The 17,620-nt window shown below is 44.8% G+C and overlaps 1 protein-coding gene across 5 annotated transcripts in view; it reads right to left on the reverse strand.

Moving 5' to 3' along the window:
- Positions 1-17,620, reverse strand: part of kif21b (kinesin family member 21B) — a 44,518-nt gene that overhangs the window by 10,971 nt on the left and 15,927 nt on the right. For 4 of the 5 annotated variants that reach the window (XM_037490952.2, XM_037490950.2, XM_037490951.2 and 1 more), the window contains exons 2-26: positions 15,340-15,562; positions 14,634-14,816; positions 13,590-13,739; positions 12,650-12,784; positions 12,314-12,499; positions 12,110-12,225; positions 11,574-11,769; positions 10,729-10,918; positions 10,547-10,610; positions 9,993-10,223; positions 9,174-9,306; positions 8,964-9,093; positions 8,144-8,332; positions 7,813-8,012; positions 7,600-7,707; positions 6,971-7,287; positions 6,626-6,809; positions 5,988-6,191; positions 5,778-5,879; positions 5,141-5,306; positions 4,959-5,019; positions 4,780-4,828; positions 3,868-4,112; positions 3,250-3,318; positions 3,021-3,131 (exon numbers count right to left, since the gene is read on the reverse strand). In XM_037490952.2, coding sequence (XP_037346849.2) covers positions 3,021-3,131; positions 3,250-3,318; positions 3,868-4,112; positions 4,780-4,828; positions 4,959-5,019; positions 5,141-5,306; positions 5,778-5,879; positions 5,988-6,191; positions 6,626-6,809; positions 6,971-7,287; positions 7,600-7,707; positions 7,813-8,012; positions 8,144-8,332; positions 8,964-9,093; positions 9,174-9,306; positions 9,993-10,223; positions 10,547-10,610; positions 10,729-10,918; positions 11,574-11,769; positions 12,110-12,225; positions 12,314-12,499; positions 12,650-12,784; positions 13,590-13,739; positions 14,634-14,816; positions 15,340-15,562 — 3,942 coding nt within the window. The remainder of the gene's footprint in view (positions 1-3,020; positions 3,132-3,249; positions 3,319-3,867; positions 4,113-4,779; positions 4,829-4,958; positions 5,020-5,140; positions 5,307-5,777; positions 5,880-5,987; positions 6,192-6,625; positions 6,810-6,970; positions 7,288-7,599; positions 7,708-7,812; positions 8,013-8,143; positions 8,333-8,963; positions 9,094-9,173; positions 9,307-9,992; positions 10,224-10,546; positions 10,611-10,728; positions 10,919-11,573; positions 11,770-12,109; positions 12,226-12,313; positions 12,500-12,649; positions 12,785-13,589; positions 13,740-14,633; positions 14,817-15,339; positions 15,563-17,620) is intronic. The other variant, XM_037490949.2, reaches the window with a different exon arrangement.

Here is a 17,620-nt window from a genome sequence, read left to right on the forward strand (position 1 = left end):
GTTTCCCACTGTAAAGCATGTTCACGTCACTGTGCAATGGTTTATTGGACTTTTGCCTAGTTGTGTAACACCATATGTTATAGGTTTAAAGAAATAGCGAGACATTTTTTGGCTTATTCACCTTCTTGCTGAGTGTTTCCTCATGTCCGTCTGCCTAATATAAAGTTACAGCCAGCAGCTGATTCATAAAAGAGGAAACAAGGGAGCAGGTAGCCTATCCTGGCTGAAAGGTAACATAATTTGTCGAAGAATTAGATATCAATTTGTGGTCTTCCATTGGGCTATGTTCTGTAACCAGGATTTGTCAAATGAAAAAGGTGCATTACATTAATCTGGCACTCTGATTTTGTCAGGTTAGCAGAGTCCCCTTTTCCCCACTCTATGATAAGCTAAATTAGACGATGTGTAGCTTCCTTTTTGACATGCAGACATGAGTGTTATCAGTATTCATCCAACCCTTAGAAAGAAAGTGAAAAACTATTTCCCAAAATGTCAAACTATTAATTTGATCAAGACAGAAAAAATGTACCGAAAGGAAAAAGGAGGTAGAACCATTACTAATACCAAGATAGTCATACACTGAGGTTTGCTTCAGCCATATACAGCATAACTAGAGCCGAAAGCAACACGAGGAGCCGCTCCAAGGTTAACTGAAGGAAAAATGCTCAAAGTTGTCGAGGGAAAAATCCAGACCACAAACGCTACTTCAGCTGAGTGCAACAGTGCAATGAAAGTGTTATTATATTGTAAATATTTTATAGCTTCAGGTTTGTCACTATGAGCACTCTGTGCTTGAAATAATACAACAAAATTGTTGTGGATGGGTCTGGAAGAAAACGGCCGTGTTATTTCTTGCGATTTACTGCTGCTCCAAGTGGTCGTTAACACAGTGAGATCCACGAGGGAATGTGTTACTTTAAGAGGCTGCAATTGCAATCAGTAAACAAGAAAACTTTGTTAGAAAATGAGTTTTCTTCATCCTGATTGTCTTTCAAACCGGTGTCAAGTGCTTAATCACCGTTTCATAGGGAACCATCTCTTTAAATAGGATTTGATCAATAGAAGCAGAGTACATTCTTACAGTCACATAACACACAACTCTTTCTGCATTTTAATTAGTTTTGTGAACTTGCAAAAGGTCATAAGTACCTTTTTTCTTTGCAGAGGAGACGGCTTCTAATTCAGCAAACAATTACACCAAATTTCAAAAATACGATTAGAAATTGCTGCATAGCTATTTTTTTGTAAAGTGACTCGCACGTTTTGAATTTATTCTTCGGGTGACGCATTAAGCGTCAAGATCAGTGCGAGTAAAGTTAACACAACGGTAAAGGTTTAAACAACGAATCTTTGGTAAAACAAAACATAATTGCACACTGTCGTGGAAAGTTTCACTAAAGGTTCAGAAGAGAATGATTTGTTTCAATGTTTGTCTAATGAGAATAACTGGGTCTTGATGAACGATCAAAGTGGTAAAAGTCCATTTATTGCTTGCAAGCAGGAGGTCAAATACACAAGCACGTATCATCACGGTGGCGTCTCCGGGCAGTCAAATCACTGAGCTTTTATACACACACATGAAGGCCGTGCTCAGTGGCAGGTATGAAATGTTGGAAACCAAGTTGAGATAAGAACCAAGTGTTAAGATGAGGGCAACAGGGTTCCTTTGTTCGAGCATTTGTGTGAAAGCATGTTTGACTGCCCTCTTTTCTTCGTACACAGCTGCAAAAGGAAACTTTTGAATCTCCCTGCTTTTCAATAATAACTCTTTTCGTCACTCTTTTAGCACTATGTTATAACATATTTTACCATTACAATACAGTATTTGCTTCAGTAGACAAAGCATTTACCTCCAGACACACACACACAAAAAAAGGATGTCTGTCAGATTGCAACTATGCAAATGCTCCCTGAAGCAAAACATGAAAGGGAAAAAAAATGCCCTCACAATGTTTCATCCTCCTGCATCAGGCTCTACAGGAGGGCGTCTCCTTTGGGAACTACAAACACAGCTCTAGACACAAATGTCCTCGCACACTGCCACACTATGTTCATTCGAAATGGCTACCAATAACGACGACAAGAGGCAACTCATTTACCTGCTCCTGATAACGAGGACCCACAGGCTCCCACACACACCAATATTCACACATTCAGCACACGCAGACGCCACACTCATTTCACACAGCAACCTCACCATCAATTAGGGGTCAATAAAGATGAGAAACGTTCCGGATTAATTAAGAATACACAACAAGCTCACTGGAATTAACTGTTGACATTTGTCAAAGTCGAACGCGGGAATTGAATGTGCGCAGGAAGAGGAGCGCCCGCTTGCTCGTTGCAGACTGACGCCTCGCACAGCTGACATTAAATCATCTTCCATCCACATAGTGAATCTACACTTCGGCAGTCCAGCTGCACACCTCAAGTTTGTAAGATTCGGATACGCTTTTCATTATGAAAATATATCCAACTACAACTTCAAAAATGAACATACATTTACATCTAATTCTCTCTGACAAACGTTCAACAAATCTGAATACAGACTTACTTGCTTACACCACGACAGGAGAGTCTACAATGTGAGCCGATTCCCTCCTCTTCTACATTTTACTACCAGTAACTCCGACTGAAAGGAGGCTGCAATTAGGACGGGTTTGTTGTTTCCAAATGCACCCTGTGGTTTTGGTTTTAATGATCGGATCTTTTATGCCTCTTGAGTGCACTTAACACCTGGATTCTGTCATTGTTTACACCATCCGTCCCCCCAGGAAATGAAGGGTGGGGGTGGGGGGGGGTTTGTTGAAGAGTGAATAAGGAAAAGAGTGAATCATTGGAGTAGCTTTTCTCTCCAAATGCCTGATCAGCAGCCTATGTACAGGGCCACTTTCTACCATTGAAGAAAAGAAAGTCAAATAAAAGAACGGTTCCAAGTGAGACTGAATTCACCTGAATCCAGGTACAACAGGACAAAAGCAGTGATTGTGTAGTAGTATTCATCGCAATACTTTACTCACTTGTCCAGAGCAGAACCCTGCGCTTGGTTGCTGGTGAGCCTCGAGAAGACATTGCGGTCATTCCTGGTCCTCAGAGGAGGGGAGGAGGGGGGGGTGTAACCGTCAGTGGGCCTGATAAGGGGCAGAAGGGTGAGGAAAGGTTAAGGATAAAAGAAGGACGAGAAGAGTTAAGGGAAATGTGCAGATGGAGTCATTCTGCCAACAAAAGATTTAATAACAGTGCATCTACCTGTACGCGCGGTCGTAGGATTTCCTCCTTGTTAGAGGGGAAGTATCGTAACCCCGAGACTGCCTGGGACTGACACACACACACACAAAAGCAAACTAAGCAAATCTGCACAGGAGCATGATTCATGTCTAGGTAAACCGTTGGCAGCCAATAATAATTAGGTCTGAACAGCATTTCTAGCTGAATAAGCAACTGGCAGATTCATTTCTTTAAATATCAGATTTCAGTCAACCAGGCTACTCATCCCAGAAGACTGATGCAAATCTAAGAAACGGCAGGCCTCCAGGAGTTTCGAAGAAGAAGACTCAAACCAACATTACACCCTGATTTTTCACACGGCGGAGCAGTGATTTCCAACAGGGGTACAGTACTTGTACCCAAGGGGGTGCTGCCTATTAGTAAGAACCAAGCCACAAGCATTCCTTCTTCCCAGGAAAGTACGGGATACCTCGAGAAAAAACTCAAGCTCTATTTCTGGCCTATAAGGTTTGAATTGTATTTCCTTTTATTTCAACTTTTTCAAATGATTGTTTATGTTTAAATTCCGTCCAAACGCTATTCTTCCGACCTCCGTAAATTCACCTTCCGTCATCACAACAATTGTTTTAATTCACTTACAAGGTGTGCCCCCTGACAGGAAGGCTGATGGTGCGGGACACCCGGTCCCTGTGGAAGGGGTCCCGTAGGGCGAGGCTGAGCCCCAGAGTGGCTTTCCCAAGGCTTAGGCCGTCCTCCTGGATGTCGGTCAGAGAGGCCAGAGACTTGGTGATGTACTGCTGCTTGCTGCCTGATGGAGGATCCAGAATGGGACCCAAATACTCCGCAGACACCGCTTTCATCTGAGCTGACAGACGAGGCTCAAACTGATGGCACCGTTTGTGAAACAGGGGACAATAAGAGGGAGAATTATTTTAAAAAAGGATGACAGTGGGATATAAATATTCCCAGGCATGAGACAAAATGACTGTGCTGAATTAAATATGTGACTGTTACTAAGAAAAGCAGGGAAAATAAGAGATGTTGCTCGAAAACAGCTATCAGCAAGGAGAGAAATTAAAAACAGTAAAAACAAACGTGCTTAAAAGAAGAGCAGCCATTATGGATTAAAACTAAGGCCGAAAAAATACCCAATTAAGAATAGAGAAGAAGGTGTTAAAATGAGCATAAGAAGGATTGCTGTCAGACCTCCTAAGGACACAAAAGAAAGGTGGAGGGATGTCAAGTGTTTGCTTGTACTGCTACCTCGTGGTTACACAGAAAAAACACAGAAGAACTGTGACATGGGATGAAAGTGAAAATAAAAGGTCTCAATACAATCACACTAACATCATAGAGGCCGGTGTAGATACAAGACGCAGCACTACCCAATGCTTTGACACTACAAGTCAAAAGTTTGGACACACTTTCTCATTAAATGAGTAAAAGTTCTCAAACTTGTGCTGTAGAGCTATTCTCAAATGTGTTAGGTTTAATTTAATAAAACGTAAAAGCATCAACATTCATTTGAAACTTGGCAAAAACAAGATGTACCTTTATTTTGAAATCATCTTGGCTGTTGGATTCTTTTATTTGTGATACACTGCAGGAAGAGAAGCAATGAGACTCAGTGCATTTTGCAAAAATCAACTTTGGCATATATTACGCATATATTACTGTCAACTTTTTGTTTTATTAAAGGGTGAGGGGAGGATTTTGTGTGTGCAGCTCACCTGCTGTCAGAGGCTTGGCTGACCTCAGAGGGCTCCTCGTCTGTGCTGGCATAACCGTTCTCTGGAAGCACACAAAACCCAACTCGTCAATTTCCGTTTGTCCCGCAAGTCTCTTTGTGTCACAATCAACCATAATGTTTTTTTAAATTTCATATTCTCAAAAGATTTTAAAAACAGCTCACCCTGCTGCACGTTGTGGATGAGGGCCTGGAGTTCGGGGATGTATTCTGCCTTTTCTCTCAGGGCATCGAGGATTATGTGATTGTGAGACGAGCCAATCACATCGGTCTGTTTCAGCTGACCCTCCAGCAGGCGGATCTGAGCCTCCTTCTGAGCCACCTGTAAACTCTGTTCACACAATGACCGGACCAATCAAAGATGATAAATTCACTTTTAGACTTGATATAAAAAATAAAAAAAAAGATAACGCGTAATGCATTTACTATTTTGCTTTTCGAATTATTGTTTACAAAAAAAAAAGGAAATAGCTTTGACCTCTGACAACATCTCACGGTACAAATAGTCACAACTAGATGGCACCACAGTCCATTATTTAATGCACCATCACTTTTCTTCATATTGGACATTGCATATGAATAAGAAAATGAAATGTTAAGGTACAAAATGATTTTAGTTCACTGTGTTTCACATCCATAATAAAAAGGTACATGGCTTTAGCTTTTTATGTTGCTAAAGCAACATATTGTTTCACACCTTCAGGAGTTGAAATTTAAATGGTTCAGTATTGAGTTTACTAATATTTCAAGCCAGCGAACCCACCGCTTGTCCCGTAAAGCTTTCCCCTGTGTGGTAACTTACTTTGTCTATGGAAGCCTTCAGGAAGTGGTCCAGCAGGTGGCGCGCTTCAGCCAGAGAACAAGAGCTGATCACCACTGATGTGTCAACTGAGTCCAGCTCATCCTGCAGCGAAACACAATAAGTTAAAAAGGGCCTCCTGTCTCACGGCTCAGACGCAAACATTAGTGTGTGTGTGTGTGTGTGTGTGTGTGTGTGTGTGTGTGTTTGTACCTTGGTTTCCTCTATCTGTACAATGGTGGCCTGGCAGTCAGACAGGCTGTCGTTGATGTAGTCTATGTTGGCGTTCAGCACCTCAATGTCCTCATTGATTTCTTGAAGGAGGCGGTCTTCTGCTTCTGGCCCCTCCCCGTCCGCCATTAGTACCTCCCTCTTATGGGAGAGTGATTCCTGCTGGACTGTCAGCTCCTCTCGCTTCTGACTCATCAAAAAACACAACGTTATACAGAAAAGAAGAAAGTTCAGAGCGATGCTTACAAAAACACATCCAAATGTTGAGGATATGGAAATAAAATGAACACGGTTTCCTTTTGAATAGCACAGCATGATTTGATTTGTCTCGATACAGGACTAGAAGAGGAATAAAAGAGGAAGAGCCTCACTCACTCAACTTTTGAGATGGAGTAAGCCAAACAAATAACTGATGTAAACCATTGAAACTGCTGCTGCCAGTATTATGTGTCATTGTGAGTCTGAATATTTCATTTGAAATACGATTAACAGCGGCGCATATCTCAGCGTGCATATCATTTTCATGTTTTTTATCCTCCAAAGCGCCTGAACCGTCCAACGACACCGACGAAGACGCCAATGTCCACCTCGATCTTGAGTAAAACTGGGGCCGCTCAGACCTTGATAAGGCGGTCCATGTCCGCCTCCACGTTGGCGATGGTCATCCTCTGCATGACGATGTCCATGATGCGACGCTCGAGCGCCTGCCACTTCTGACGGGCAGACTTGGAGAAGCTGGTAGCTCGGCCCGCCGCCGCAGGGCTGCCCTGACCGGCCGGCTTACGCTGCAACTTCTTCCTGCCGCTGGGTAAGAGAGAAAGGGAGAGGGGGGAGGAGTGTATAGTGAACATTCACTTGAAGACAAACATAGTGAGTTAAATAAAAAAAAAATGGCCTGTAAAGCTGAGGAGGAGGTGCAGCCTCAGGGGAATTACGCGTCACTGCAAGTGAGGCCCTAACCTTACCTGATCACCCTGTTCCCATCCATGCTGCCCTCGCTCTCCGCCAGGTATCCAAACACGTTGTTTTTGTTGTTCCACTGCCTCACCAGCCCGCTCACGCTCCTCCCAGTCTCGGGTTCGGAGCTGCTCGCCGTGGTGCCGGCCGACAGCTCGGCCCCAGAGTCTGTGACCGCGGTGGCCTGGTTCCAGCGGGCCACTCGGCCGGCCACGCGGTCCGACATGGGCTTGGCCAGGCGCCGCAGGGCGCTCACCTCCTGGGTCTTCCTGCGCAGCACCTGCTCCTGCTGTCGCTTCTGAGACTCCAGCGAACGGATCTGGTACTGATGGACGGGGCGGAGGGAAACAGTGATTGAAAACGGGATCACAGTCTCAACTGATTTCATTGAAATGATATTCCTGAATTTTTGATTGCTAAATAAGAGGTTTTCCACAAAAGACTTACAAAAGAATGGATGGTTGAGAGGATTTTAAGACAATCCCTACATAAAAGGATTACGAATAAGGACCACAGCATGACAGTGCACGTGTTTGCATGCTCATTCTCCTCCAGGGACAACAAATTAAAGGACAAATGAATGGATTCAGGCTAGGTGGTCCTATTCAAAAAGTAAGCACACAACATGCAGTCTGACCTCTTGGCGGCGCTGCTCCTTCTTGAGTTGAGCGATCTCCCGGTTCCTTTTTGCCTCCACCATCCTCCTCCTCAGCTGCTCCTCCTTCATTTGCTTCATCAGCGTCACCTGGAACCAGCACACAGGTCCGGCTTCTTATACTGCACGAGTAGTCCTTGTCGTTCCTCTATGTACTCCTGACCACTCCCCCACTAAGGTTTCTTCCCCTTTTACCTTGGCTTTCTTCATATCGTTGACCTCTGTCTGGAGTTTCTTCAGCTCCCGCTCGTACCTGCCCTGGTTTTTGAGGAGACGCGCATGCTCTTTCTGTGCCACTTGCAGCTTCAGCAGATCTCGGTTCATCTCCTTGAGACGCTTCTCGTAGTCCTGCTTGATCCTGTTGGCCTTGTCCTCCGTGTAGTTCTCCATGGACACTGTGTAGCCACGTAGCAACGTTAATGACCTGTGGCTAAGCTTCAATGGTGACATCTTTTTACTTTTCTCCTGATCAGCAACTTCCCGACCAACATGTGTGTACTGGACCTTTCGTGACGCATTGACTCACTGAGATTCTGCAGCACGCGGTCTCTCTCCAGCTGAGTGTCTCGGATCTTGTTTTGCAGTAGAATGAGCTTCTCCTCGTACTGCAGCTTCAGCATCAGCAGCCTCCGCTGGCTGTTCTCCAGCTCGTCCATCAGCTTCTGTTTGATCTCGATCTCGCAGGTCAGATCAGCCAGGTCCGCCTGGAAGTTTGCTGCAAATTGGAGAGGAAAGTCTCAGACGGAGCGCAAAGAGCTCATAGAAGAGTTACAATGATGTTTTCTTTTGGGATAATGAATAGCAGGAAGTGTCAAAATGAATGGAAAGGAATGTGTTCTGCTTCTCTATTCCTCTTTTATAAAGCGTCTCTAAAATTGCACATTCGGCTCAATTCGGCTCCACTCTACAAAATGTCGTCTTCTGTCCTCACTGTGAGCCATCTGGCAAACCGCATATTGTTCTTAGGAAAAGAAGATGCCAGTAATGAGACACAGTTAACAGATCTTAGAGGCTGAAAAAAAGTCCAAGAAAAGCTGAGGGTAACGGGATTAGAAATAAAAGGAAATTTAGATTAGATGGATGGATGTAGCTAGATGAAAAGTTAGCAACGTCCTTATGATTCATCATCTAGGGATCATGAAAGTCCTAGATGGACGTTAGGATATTTCCCTGGAAAAGTACAATTTTAACTAGATGGTGGCGCCAGAAGGAAAGTAGATCAATTGGGATTAATGGAAAATAAATAGCCGCCATCAGATAGTTGTTGAGCGATTCTTCCCATCTACAGAGCCAAACTGCTGTGGAAGAGCGGTTTGTTTTTGTAGCAGCAGCTGTCAAAGAAACACCTTTCTCATCAGAGTCCGAGTCCGAATCCACCAGGCTCTCGTCACTGTCAAACTCGTCCTCGTCTTCTTCCCTGCCTTCCTCCTCATCATCCTCACAACCACTCTCCTCCTGCAACGGGGACATGACATCCTGCACACAGAAACACCGATACGTCAGAGGAGGCGTGTATTGGTTTTAAATGTGTAGGAATGCAAACATGTGTCCATTACCTCAGTGCAATTGTCGTCTGAATCGATCTCCCCGTTCTGTCCGTTGAGTCGGTTCTCGCCGCTCCGCCCGTTCTCTCCATTCTCACGAGTGTGCAGTTTCACGCGCTTCTTCAGACCTTTCTCCAGATCCGGACTGCAGGAGGAGAGAGGCGGGATTGTTCAGCAACCTGGCATTTGGCAACGTATCCTCAAATGATTTGTTCTTCGCCGCGTTGGATGGAAGTGTGCAGAATCTGGCCCCAACCGGAAATGAGTTTGACCCCCCCCCCGTGTCTAGCATATTCAACTACAGTAATATGAGGGGCTTTGTCCTTCAGCACGTCTTAAAAACACTCGTTCATGTAAGTGAGATGTCATACACTCCTGACCACCACCATCAAGGCTTTTGGAATGTTGCCAAGTGAAGTGCTGATGGCAAAATGAGATCTCTTAAGCCATTAGCACGGTCTCCTTTAGCTCATCTACTCTTCCGGCTCTTTACTCTTTATTACCAAATGTATTTCCCCTTTGCTCCTTCTTTTACAACCACCACCAAAGCCATGTTTAAATCCCCGTCCCCCTCCATCTCGATCCTATTAAACCTCAATTAGCCTGTTAGGCTGTGCACTCTTCTCTCTCGTGACCCACTGGCCGACTGAATTAGACCTTTTTGTGTCCAAGCCAGCGTTACTACTGAGCGCTGGCTGCATCCCAGCTGTGTCAGCAGCTGGCCCTCCCAGAACCGACTTGTGATGTGGCTCTTAAGCCATTGGAGAGGACTCTGATTTGTAGTATTATTGTTTTGTGGATGTCATCCTAAATGCATCCCTCACGGTTCACCTCAAGCGTCTCTGCCTCCTCTCCTTCTTCTTCAGCCTCTCGATGTCCCGCTTGGCCCGGCGCAACACGTCCGTCATCTCCGCCTCCATCGATAGCGACGCAGGGGAGGAGCCAGGGGGGTGGCCTGGGGCGGGGCTTAGAGTCGAGGAAGGGAACGGGGGACGCGAGGAAAGTCGAGCGGTCTGCCGTCGCAAAGACTCGTTCATGGCCTCGCTCTCAAGAAGCTTGGTTCTGAGGGAGGAGGGAGAGAGCAGAAGGAAAAATATGGCAGCTTTTTTTTAAATAACAGCAAATGTATATTGCTGTCAAACTAACATTAACACTAATTGAAATTATTAAATTAATTGAGCTTTAAAAAAGGGGATGACTTGCTGATTTGGCAAAATGATGGTACTAAACTGATCAAAAACCAAATCCATTGAGGAAGTGGAATATTGCTTTCAAACACAAAGTAATGTTGAAAGCTTGTAAAGTGAGTTTTAGGTTGGCGTTAACGCCTCAGAGATCACTATGCAGAGCAGATAAAGGAATTCTAGAAGCTTTGGCGGCCTTACCTAAGTTCTTCAACCTCTCGAATGTAGTTCTGTATCAAAGCACCGATCTCCTCGTTTCCTTCACCTAAAATTCAAAGGAAGAAGAAGCCTCAGGGCACAGAGACCAAATCAACACAACGGGGTGCATTAAAGTCGGATTCAAGATGGCGACTTCATTGCTATTACAAGCCTCCCTCACGTACTTGACTTGGTCAGCAGACTGCTGACCTGATTGGCCACCAGATGTGTTACACGGGTGTTGAGGTGGTCAATGGTCTCCTGCATGGCCTTCACCCTGAGCCGCATTGTGTCGTTTTCTCTCTGCAGCATTGCGTTCTCCTGATACAGGTCGCTGTAGCCCTCTGAACCATCCTCTCCAGCAACACGCTTCCCCTGCACAGACACCCAAACAGTCAGCATGAAGCGCCCTCACACACAACAGGCATTTTATGGAAAAATACAAAATCAGGACCAAAATAAAACGAAAGGCCAAAACAGCTTTTAAACACTCAAATTCTTGATCACGTCAAACTCAACAAAAGACTATGATTTCAAACAAGTTTGTCTGTAAATGCTTAAAAGGGGACATTTCTTGTAACATATTAATATCATTCTCCACTCTCCTGTCCTCTGACTGCATAATGGTTAGCATTAGATAAACCATGTGACCCAGAGCCTCTCAAACCAAGCGCATGCAGAAACAGGATTAAATTCTCTAGAAAACGCTAACGTTCCACTGATTAATCTCCCTCACACTCTGCACGCACTAAAGCAAAGCACAAATGGACGTGTCTGTTCCAGGAAAGGACTTTGATCTGAGATGCTGATCAGCTGCTGCTTCTCGAATCCCATCCTCACTTCACTCCTATCAGTGTTTTATCTTTTTTTCTTCTTCTTCTGCTCAGTAGCTATTCGCAATTTCCTCCAGCATCTAAGCTTACTCAATTGCCGTCGTTATTGCATCAGTTACACCGAGAGCCATGTGTTGTCCCCCCCATCCCCTCCCCCATCAGCTTTCACATAGTCATCCATCCCACCCATCTCTCACCGCCTTGTACTCCATCAGTTCCATCTGAAGGCGGACTATCTCGGCTCGCAGGGCGCTGATCTGCTGGCTGGTCTTGTCTTGGTTCACCACCACCTTGTTCCGGATGTTCCTGGCCCGGTTGGCGTACTTCAGCGTGTTCAGTGTCTCCATGAAGTCGCGGTCAGACGGACTGACGCAGGCGATCATCACCGTGCGGCTGAAGAGGAGGAAAATGGGACAGTTTAGTGGGCCGTGCATGAAGTGCAACTATGTCTCGTTGTTAGTGTAATAACATGAAAGAAACACCATTTGGTACTCAGGCGCAGAACCTAACCTGACATCGCAACTGAAGATTATTTTCATTATCGGTCAATTTGTCGGTCAAATATTTTTTTTATCAATTATTTTGTCTATTAAATGTCAACAAATAGATTACAGATTTGCAGTTTTCAATCCCATGTGCCAACGAAAAGCATCAAACTTATTATCACATCACATTTTGGTCATGTTGATCCAAAAAATGCAATTATTTGCTTTCAACCAACTAATGCGTGTACCTGTTGCCTCCCAGCGAGTCCTGTAGTAGACGAGTGAGTTTGGAGTCTCTGTAAGGGACGTGTCCTCCCTTCTTGGTCTGGTCCCCTAAAGCACTTATGACGTTGCCCAGCGCCAACTACAGCACAAAAACAAAATAGCGGTGAGGTGGTGAAGTTGGCCCGATCGCACAATAGGGCCACACTTGAAATGTCTGTTGCTCTCACCAGTCCACAGTTGATGGAGATCCCCTCGCGGGCTCTCTCTCCCGTGGCTCCGGTGCGTTTCAGCCTCTCGGAGCCAGCGAGGTCCACGAAGTGGAACTTGGCCATCAGAGTCTCGAACTCCGGCTGAGCGATGGGGCCGGAGTCCACGCCGCTCAGCTCTCCGTTCTCCTCGCCTGCACCGTTCTGCTGTCCGGGACACAAAAGAAACAATTAGAAACTAGTTCATGAGTTGTTGACAATGTCTTCTTGTATTGCATTATTGTTTTGTTTTTCCTAATATCACCCCCCCCCCCCCCACACACACACACACACACTCTCTCTCTAGCCGGATCTCACCATCTGAGCCCGCTGGCACACTCTCATCTGACAGAGGTGGATAGTGAAGATGGCGTGGGAGCGGGAGCTGGTGGCGTTCATCTGGGTGCTGGCTGTGGTGCGGGACAGCGCACCGAGCTTCAGGCACTGCAGCAGCTGCAGCGCACACACACACACACACACAATATGGAGGACATTTGGTTAAGGCTGCTTAGTGTGAGCTTATGAAGAGATGACACATAAAAAGAGATTTTTTCTGAGAAGAGCTCAACACACAACTGTTTTAAGTTATTTTTTCTACACATTTAAAATGCTGGAAAATATAAGTTTTCTGTTTTTTGTCGGCCTTACTGAAAAGTCCTCTCCTGCTCTTTATCCTCAACCTAATCCAATAAAACCCTATTTCCACTTCCATCACCTCCCTCACTCAGCTTAGAAATTTCCCATTCATAGCTATCTGAAAAAATAGCACAATTGACCTCTCCCTGAACTAACCGTCTCGTCATGTATTTGAGAAGAAACCGTCTGGATCTGAGCCAGTGTTGTGAGGCCTTTCCCTAAATCCCCATCTGCCACCTCCCCGCCCCTGGCTGGTCCAACAGACATTACTCCTGCCATGCTAAGGCCATCACTCCTTATATCTTCTCAATGAATTACCGTTGGGTATCACTCAGGCTCCCTTATTTACTCCTACCTATTTCTTGTTAATGACCGCTGACTATCAGATCAACTACCAGAGCAAGCTCCAGGTTACTGATTTAGTTTGAGCCTCTACTTAAAATTATGTTTGGTGATCTGAATTAATTAACCATATTTTAGTCAAATAAAGGACCTTTAGACCAAAGTACTGATGTCTACTGCGTAATATATAGTGTACAGAAATACAACCTATAGAAAAAAACTGATAAAAGTAAGGATGATGTCTGCAGAGACGTATGAACACACACAAACATGCACCCACCTCCTCCTCAGAGTTCACCAGCCTAGAAGTGACTCCGCTGGTGTAAATGCTGCCACTGGCGTCTTCGTGGATCTTAATGTTGGACTTCCTGCTCCGATTCTCTGGATCTCTGGTTTCGTCAAACAAGTCCAGCACCTCTTCATTGTACAACTGCAAGAAACACACAATTTGTATGTAACCAATGCAGAAGAAAATGAGCAAATTTCTGATGACATGCCCGATCAGACTTAATGATTTAATGAGCAGTTTGTCATACGATCCTCATGGTCTCCCCTTTTCTCACAGCTATGTTTCTTATTGACACGCAGGTCACAGGATGCCAAAGAGGGCGAGGGCCACAGAGGTCACCCGAAAAAACTCAGCTGTTCCCACCAACTCCCAAACACATGCTGCCCCCCCCCCTCTCACAAACACACATCTGTTGACCGTCAGAGATAACAATGTGACCTGACAACATAAACACATGGGCAGCAGAGAGCAGGATGGAAGGGAACGCAATAAGAAAATAGATGTATTGTCTATTTTATCGTCATTATTTTTTCATAAATAAAGTAACACACGTGTGTGTGTGTGTGTGTGTGTGTGTGTGTGTGTGTGTAAATGTCTGCATCCAGACGCAACCCAAACATTTGCCTGCCAGAAACCTCTGGAGGAACTTATCCATCAGGCGATCTCACTGCTCCCACACAGCGTCCATCCCTCTTATCCGTCGTCTACCCCACAGTGATGAGGAATAACGTCAGGAGATAATGGCCGCCATTAATCAGGACCAACAAGCAGACATTCCTGCCCATCTGTTATTGGGTTGTCACTTCCTGTTTATAGACGAGGGAGCTTTTCGTCTCATCTCCCTGTATTGTCCCATCTGGTTAAAGTTAATATGGACCAATAACACAAGCACATGCACATGCACACACACACACACACAAACAGACACACAAAAACAGACACACAGTTGCAAACAAGTATATGAACACAATCCTGTTTAAATGTTATCTCAGTGTGGTTTAACATGCGCTCCACATCCACATGTGTGTCTCCCACCTCCAGGAACTGGGCGCTGACTTTAAACTCGGGTGGCTGGACGCCGGCCTCCTGGGCGCGCGCCCTATTGTTCTTGATTCCATCAAACAGATGGTGAACAGCCCGCGGTATGATGCCCTGCTCCTGCTGGCCCAGGCTCATATCGAAACCCGTCCCCATGGTGTAGGTTTTCCCCGAGCCCGTCTGAGAAAAGAATATTTGGGCGCCAGAGAACCAGACATTTTTTAGTTTTCCATCAAGTACCAGACTGACATCATTTAAAGTGTAATTGAACCTGCTTCTGTGTTAAATGTTCACAATGAAATACGAACAGTAAATATGACAACATCTAATTCTGAAAAATATTCTAAATTAGCATTGGGTGTCACATGATTGTGACACACAGTCTCTTATTAATTAACGTTATGCGTTTTGTTTTGCAGCTCCGAGTCTAATATGTAGAATAATTGATCAGATCTTAATTGGATGCCATTTGGCAATTGAATATGCATTTCAGATGTGGTTTTCTTCGCTATTCAAATTCATCAAGTCATCAGTGGAACAACGACAACAGGATTAGCCAGCAGAATTGGATGGGTACTTGGGTTTTTTTCTTTGTTGCTTTATATATTTCTTACTTAAACAATGGATGACAACTAAACTCAAAACTTGTCTCTATCAATTGATCAATTAAAGGAATCTGTAAATCCAAGCCTCTGCATCATACCTGTCCATAAGCAAAAACGGTGGCGTTGTAGCCCTCGAAGCAGCCCTCGATGAGCTTGTAAACGCAGGCCTGGTAGATGTGCTGCTGCTCCGAGTCGATGTCGAGCACAAAGTCGTAGGTGAAGGCTTTGTCTTTACCCAGGAGGACTTGTGGTTCTCCGGGTGTGACAAGCGTGCACACGTGACATCCCTCTATCTTCTCCTTGGCCATCTGAGGACGAATCCTGCAGGAGGAAAGAGAAGGACGGAGGGAATGGAAAAAGATTAATTGATCCAGAAACAAAAAAAAAACATCATGTTCAATCTGATCCAGAAGCTGGGCTCCGACCTCATGAGTGGATTTCAAACACATTTTTCAATATTTGTTAAAATGTGTTTACCATCCTCGAGCACAGCTTTATCCAAAATGGGCGTGAAATGAGATATTAATTTGATTGATGAGGAAAAAGGATTGAAGAGGAAAAAGGTCTCAGACTGTGGCGTGATACAAAGGACAAACAAGACATTGGCTTAACTTTATAGTTAACTGGAACTAAATAGAAATCAGTAACAGAAGAACAACCCTGAGGATAACGGTCCATACACAGAACCGTCTGTGCTGATCATTCAGAAAGTCTGAAAAGTTGAGGAAATAAGTAGTGCACAATCCAAAGGACAGTTCTTAAAGAAACTAGGGGTAGAAAGGCCACTGAAGAGGACGTGGCGGACTCCGTCTTAATCCTGCTGCTCGGGACTCAGGAGATCTGCATGGCTTTCTCTCCTGGCAGGTAGTTCATTAAAGTTAATTGCCTTCACCTTGCATCCCAGTTGTCAAACATAATGCGTGATTAGATGAGCCTACAAGGAAAGAGCCTGAATAACTATGAACTAAGTTATATGAGGGATTGAGAATTTAAGGCTCTTTTTTTTTTTTATCCCGTTTGGCTCCTCCTTAAAGCTTTGCAGGCGTCCCTGCTGATTGGAGGAGATGCAGCTGATAGTGACACTTTTTACTTGCTTTTGACGCAGCACTGATTATTTGTGAGAAAACCCTGCAGAGAAAACTAAGAGAATATGCAACGTACATAAAAGGGAACCACTGTTAATCTGGGGCTTTCAGTGGTACAATGCAGACCCAGTTGGGAGGTAATAACTTTAAGCTCCGGAGGAAGCTGTGATGCAGCATTATCGCGGCCTCTATATGCTTAGCCCTTCCCCGCAGTACAGTCCTCAGGGGATGCAAATCAACTCCCCCACACACAGAGGGGTCGCTCCACAGACCCCCTGTGGGATGCCACCACAAAGACACACACACACACACACACACACACACACACACACAGTACGGAGTCAAACAAGAACAAGAGAAATCCCCAAACACATACAGCTGCTGTACAGATCACCACAAAGACACACAGTAACTCTAGAGACAAACACTGTACACATAGCTCACAAACAACCTAATGTACGATCTTCAAGTTCACACATGGTTTCTCTCAAGCATGCATTAAGAGCCACACCCACTGCTGAAACTCACAATAATCCTTTTACCACACGTCGTTATGGGGCTGCAGAAACATGCAGACACACACACACACACACACACACACACAGCTGACAGCAGCACTCTTTGGCCCTCTTTCAGGCCCCTGGGCGTCGTGGAAGAGGGTCTTCCAGGAAGGAATTAAAGACATTAGAATAGTCCAATTCAGCAGCAGTATACTGACCCCCGACAGCTTTATAATAGGCAGCGTGACAGAGAAAGCAGCTTGCAGACAGATGAGGGCCTTTTATAACGAGAGGGAACCTTGACAGAGAGGTTATTAGATCTAAAACCGCAGATCCAACAGGAGCTCTGTTGAAGAAAATTATTAACATAAAGTGGATATGGAAGGAAGGACTTCGCTGGCTCTGCACTATTGTATATGAGTAGACACACAGTTTGTGTGTGTGTGTGTGTGTGTGGTTTAGAGCTGCAGCTGGAAACAGGTCAGAGGTCATTCTTCTTTCTTTTGTGTGCATTCAATATTGAATGTCAGAAGTGTCAGGTGTAACACTAGACAACTGACATTTAAATGAAAGACAGAAAGATAAGTATACTATTTAGAGTATGGGCTGGTTTAAATAGTTTAAATAAAGCTAAATTAAATGTCTGGGTTTATTGATTACCAGTTTACTTCCATTCGTCCATCCCCCAATAAGATGTGTAAACTTATTGTGTAAATTAACATCATAGTTATACACCTCTGTCTCGCATTGGGTTAGGGTCGAAGATCGTTCTGTCTGTTGAATATCTAACGCAG

This window comes from Pungitius pungitius, chromosome 8 (genome assembly GCF_949316345.1).
Source record: "Pungitius pungitius chromosome 8, fPunPun2.1, whole genome shotgun sequence".
Taxonomy (NCBI): Eukaryota; Metazoa; Chordata; class Actinopteri; order Perciformes; family Gasterosteidae; genus Pungitius; species Pungitius pungitius.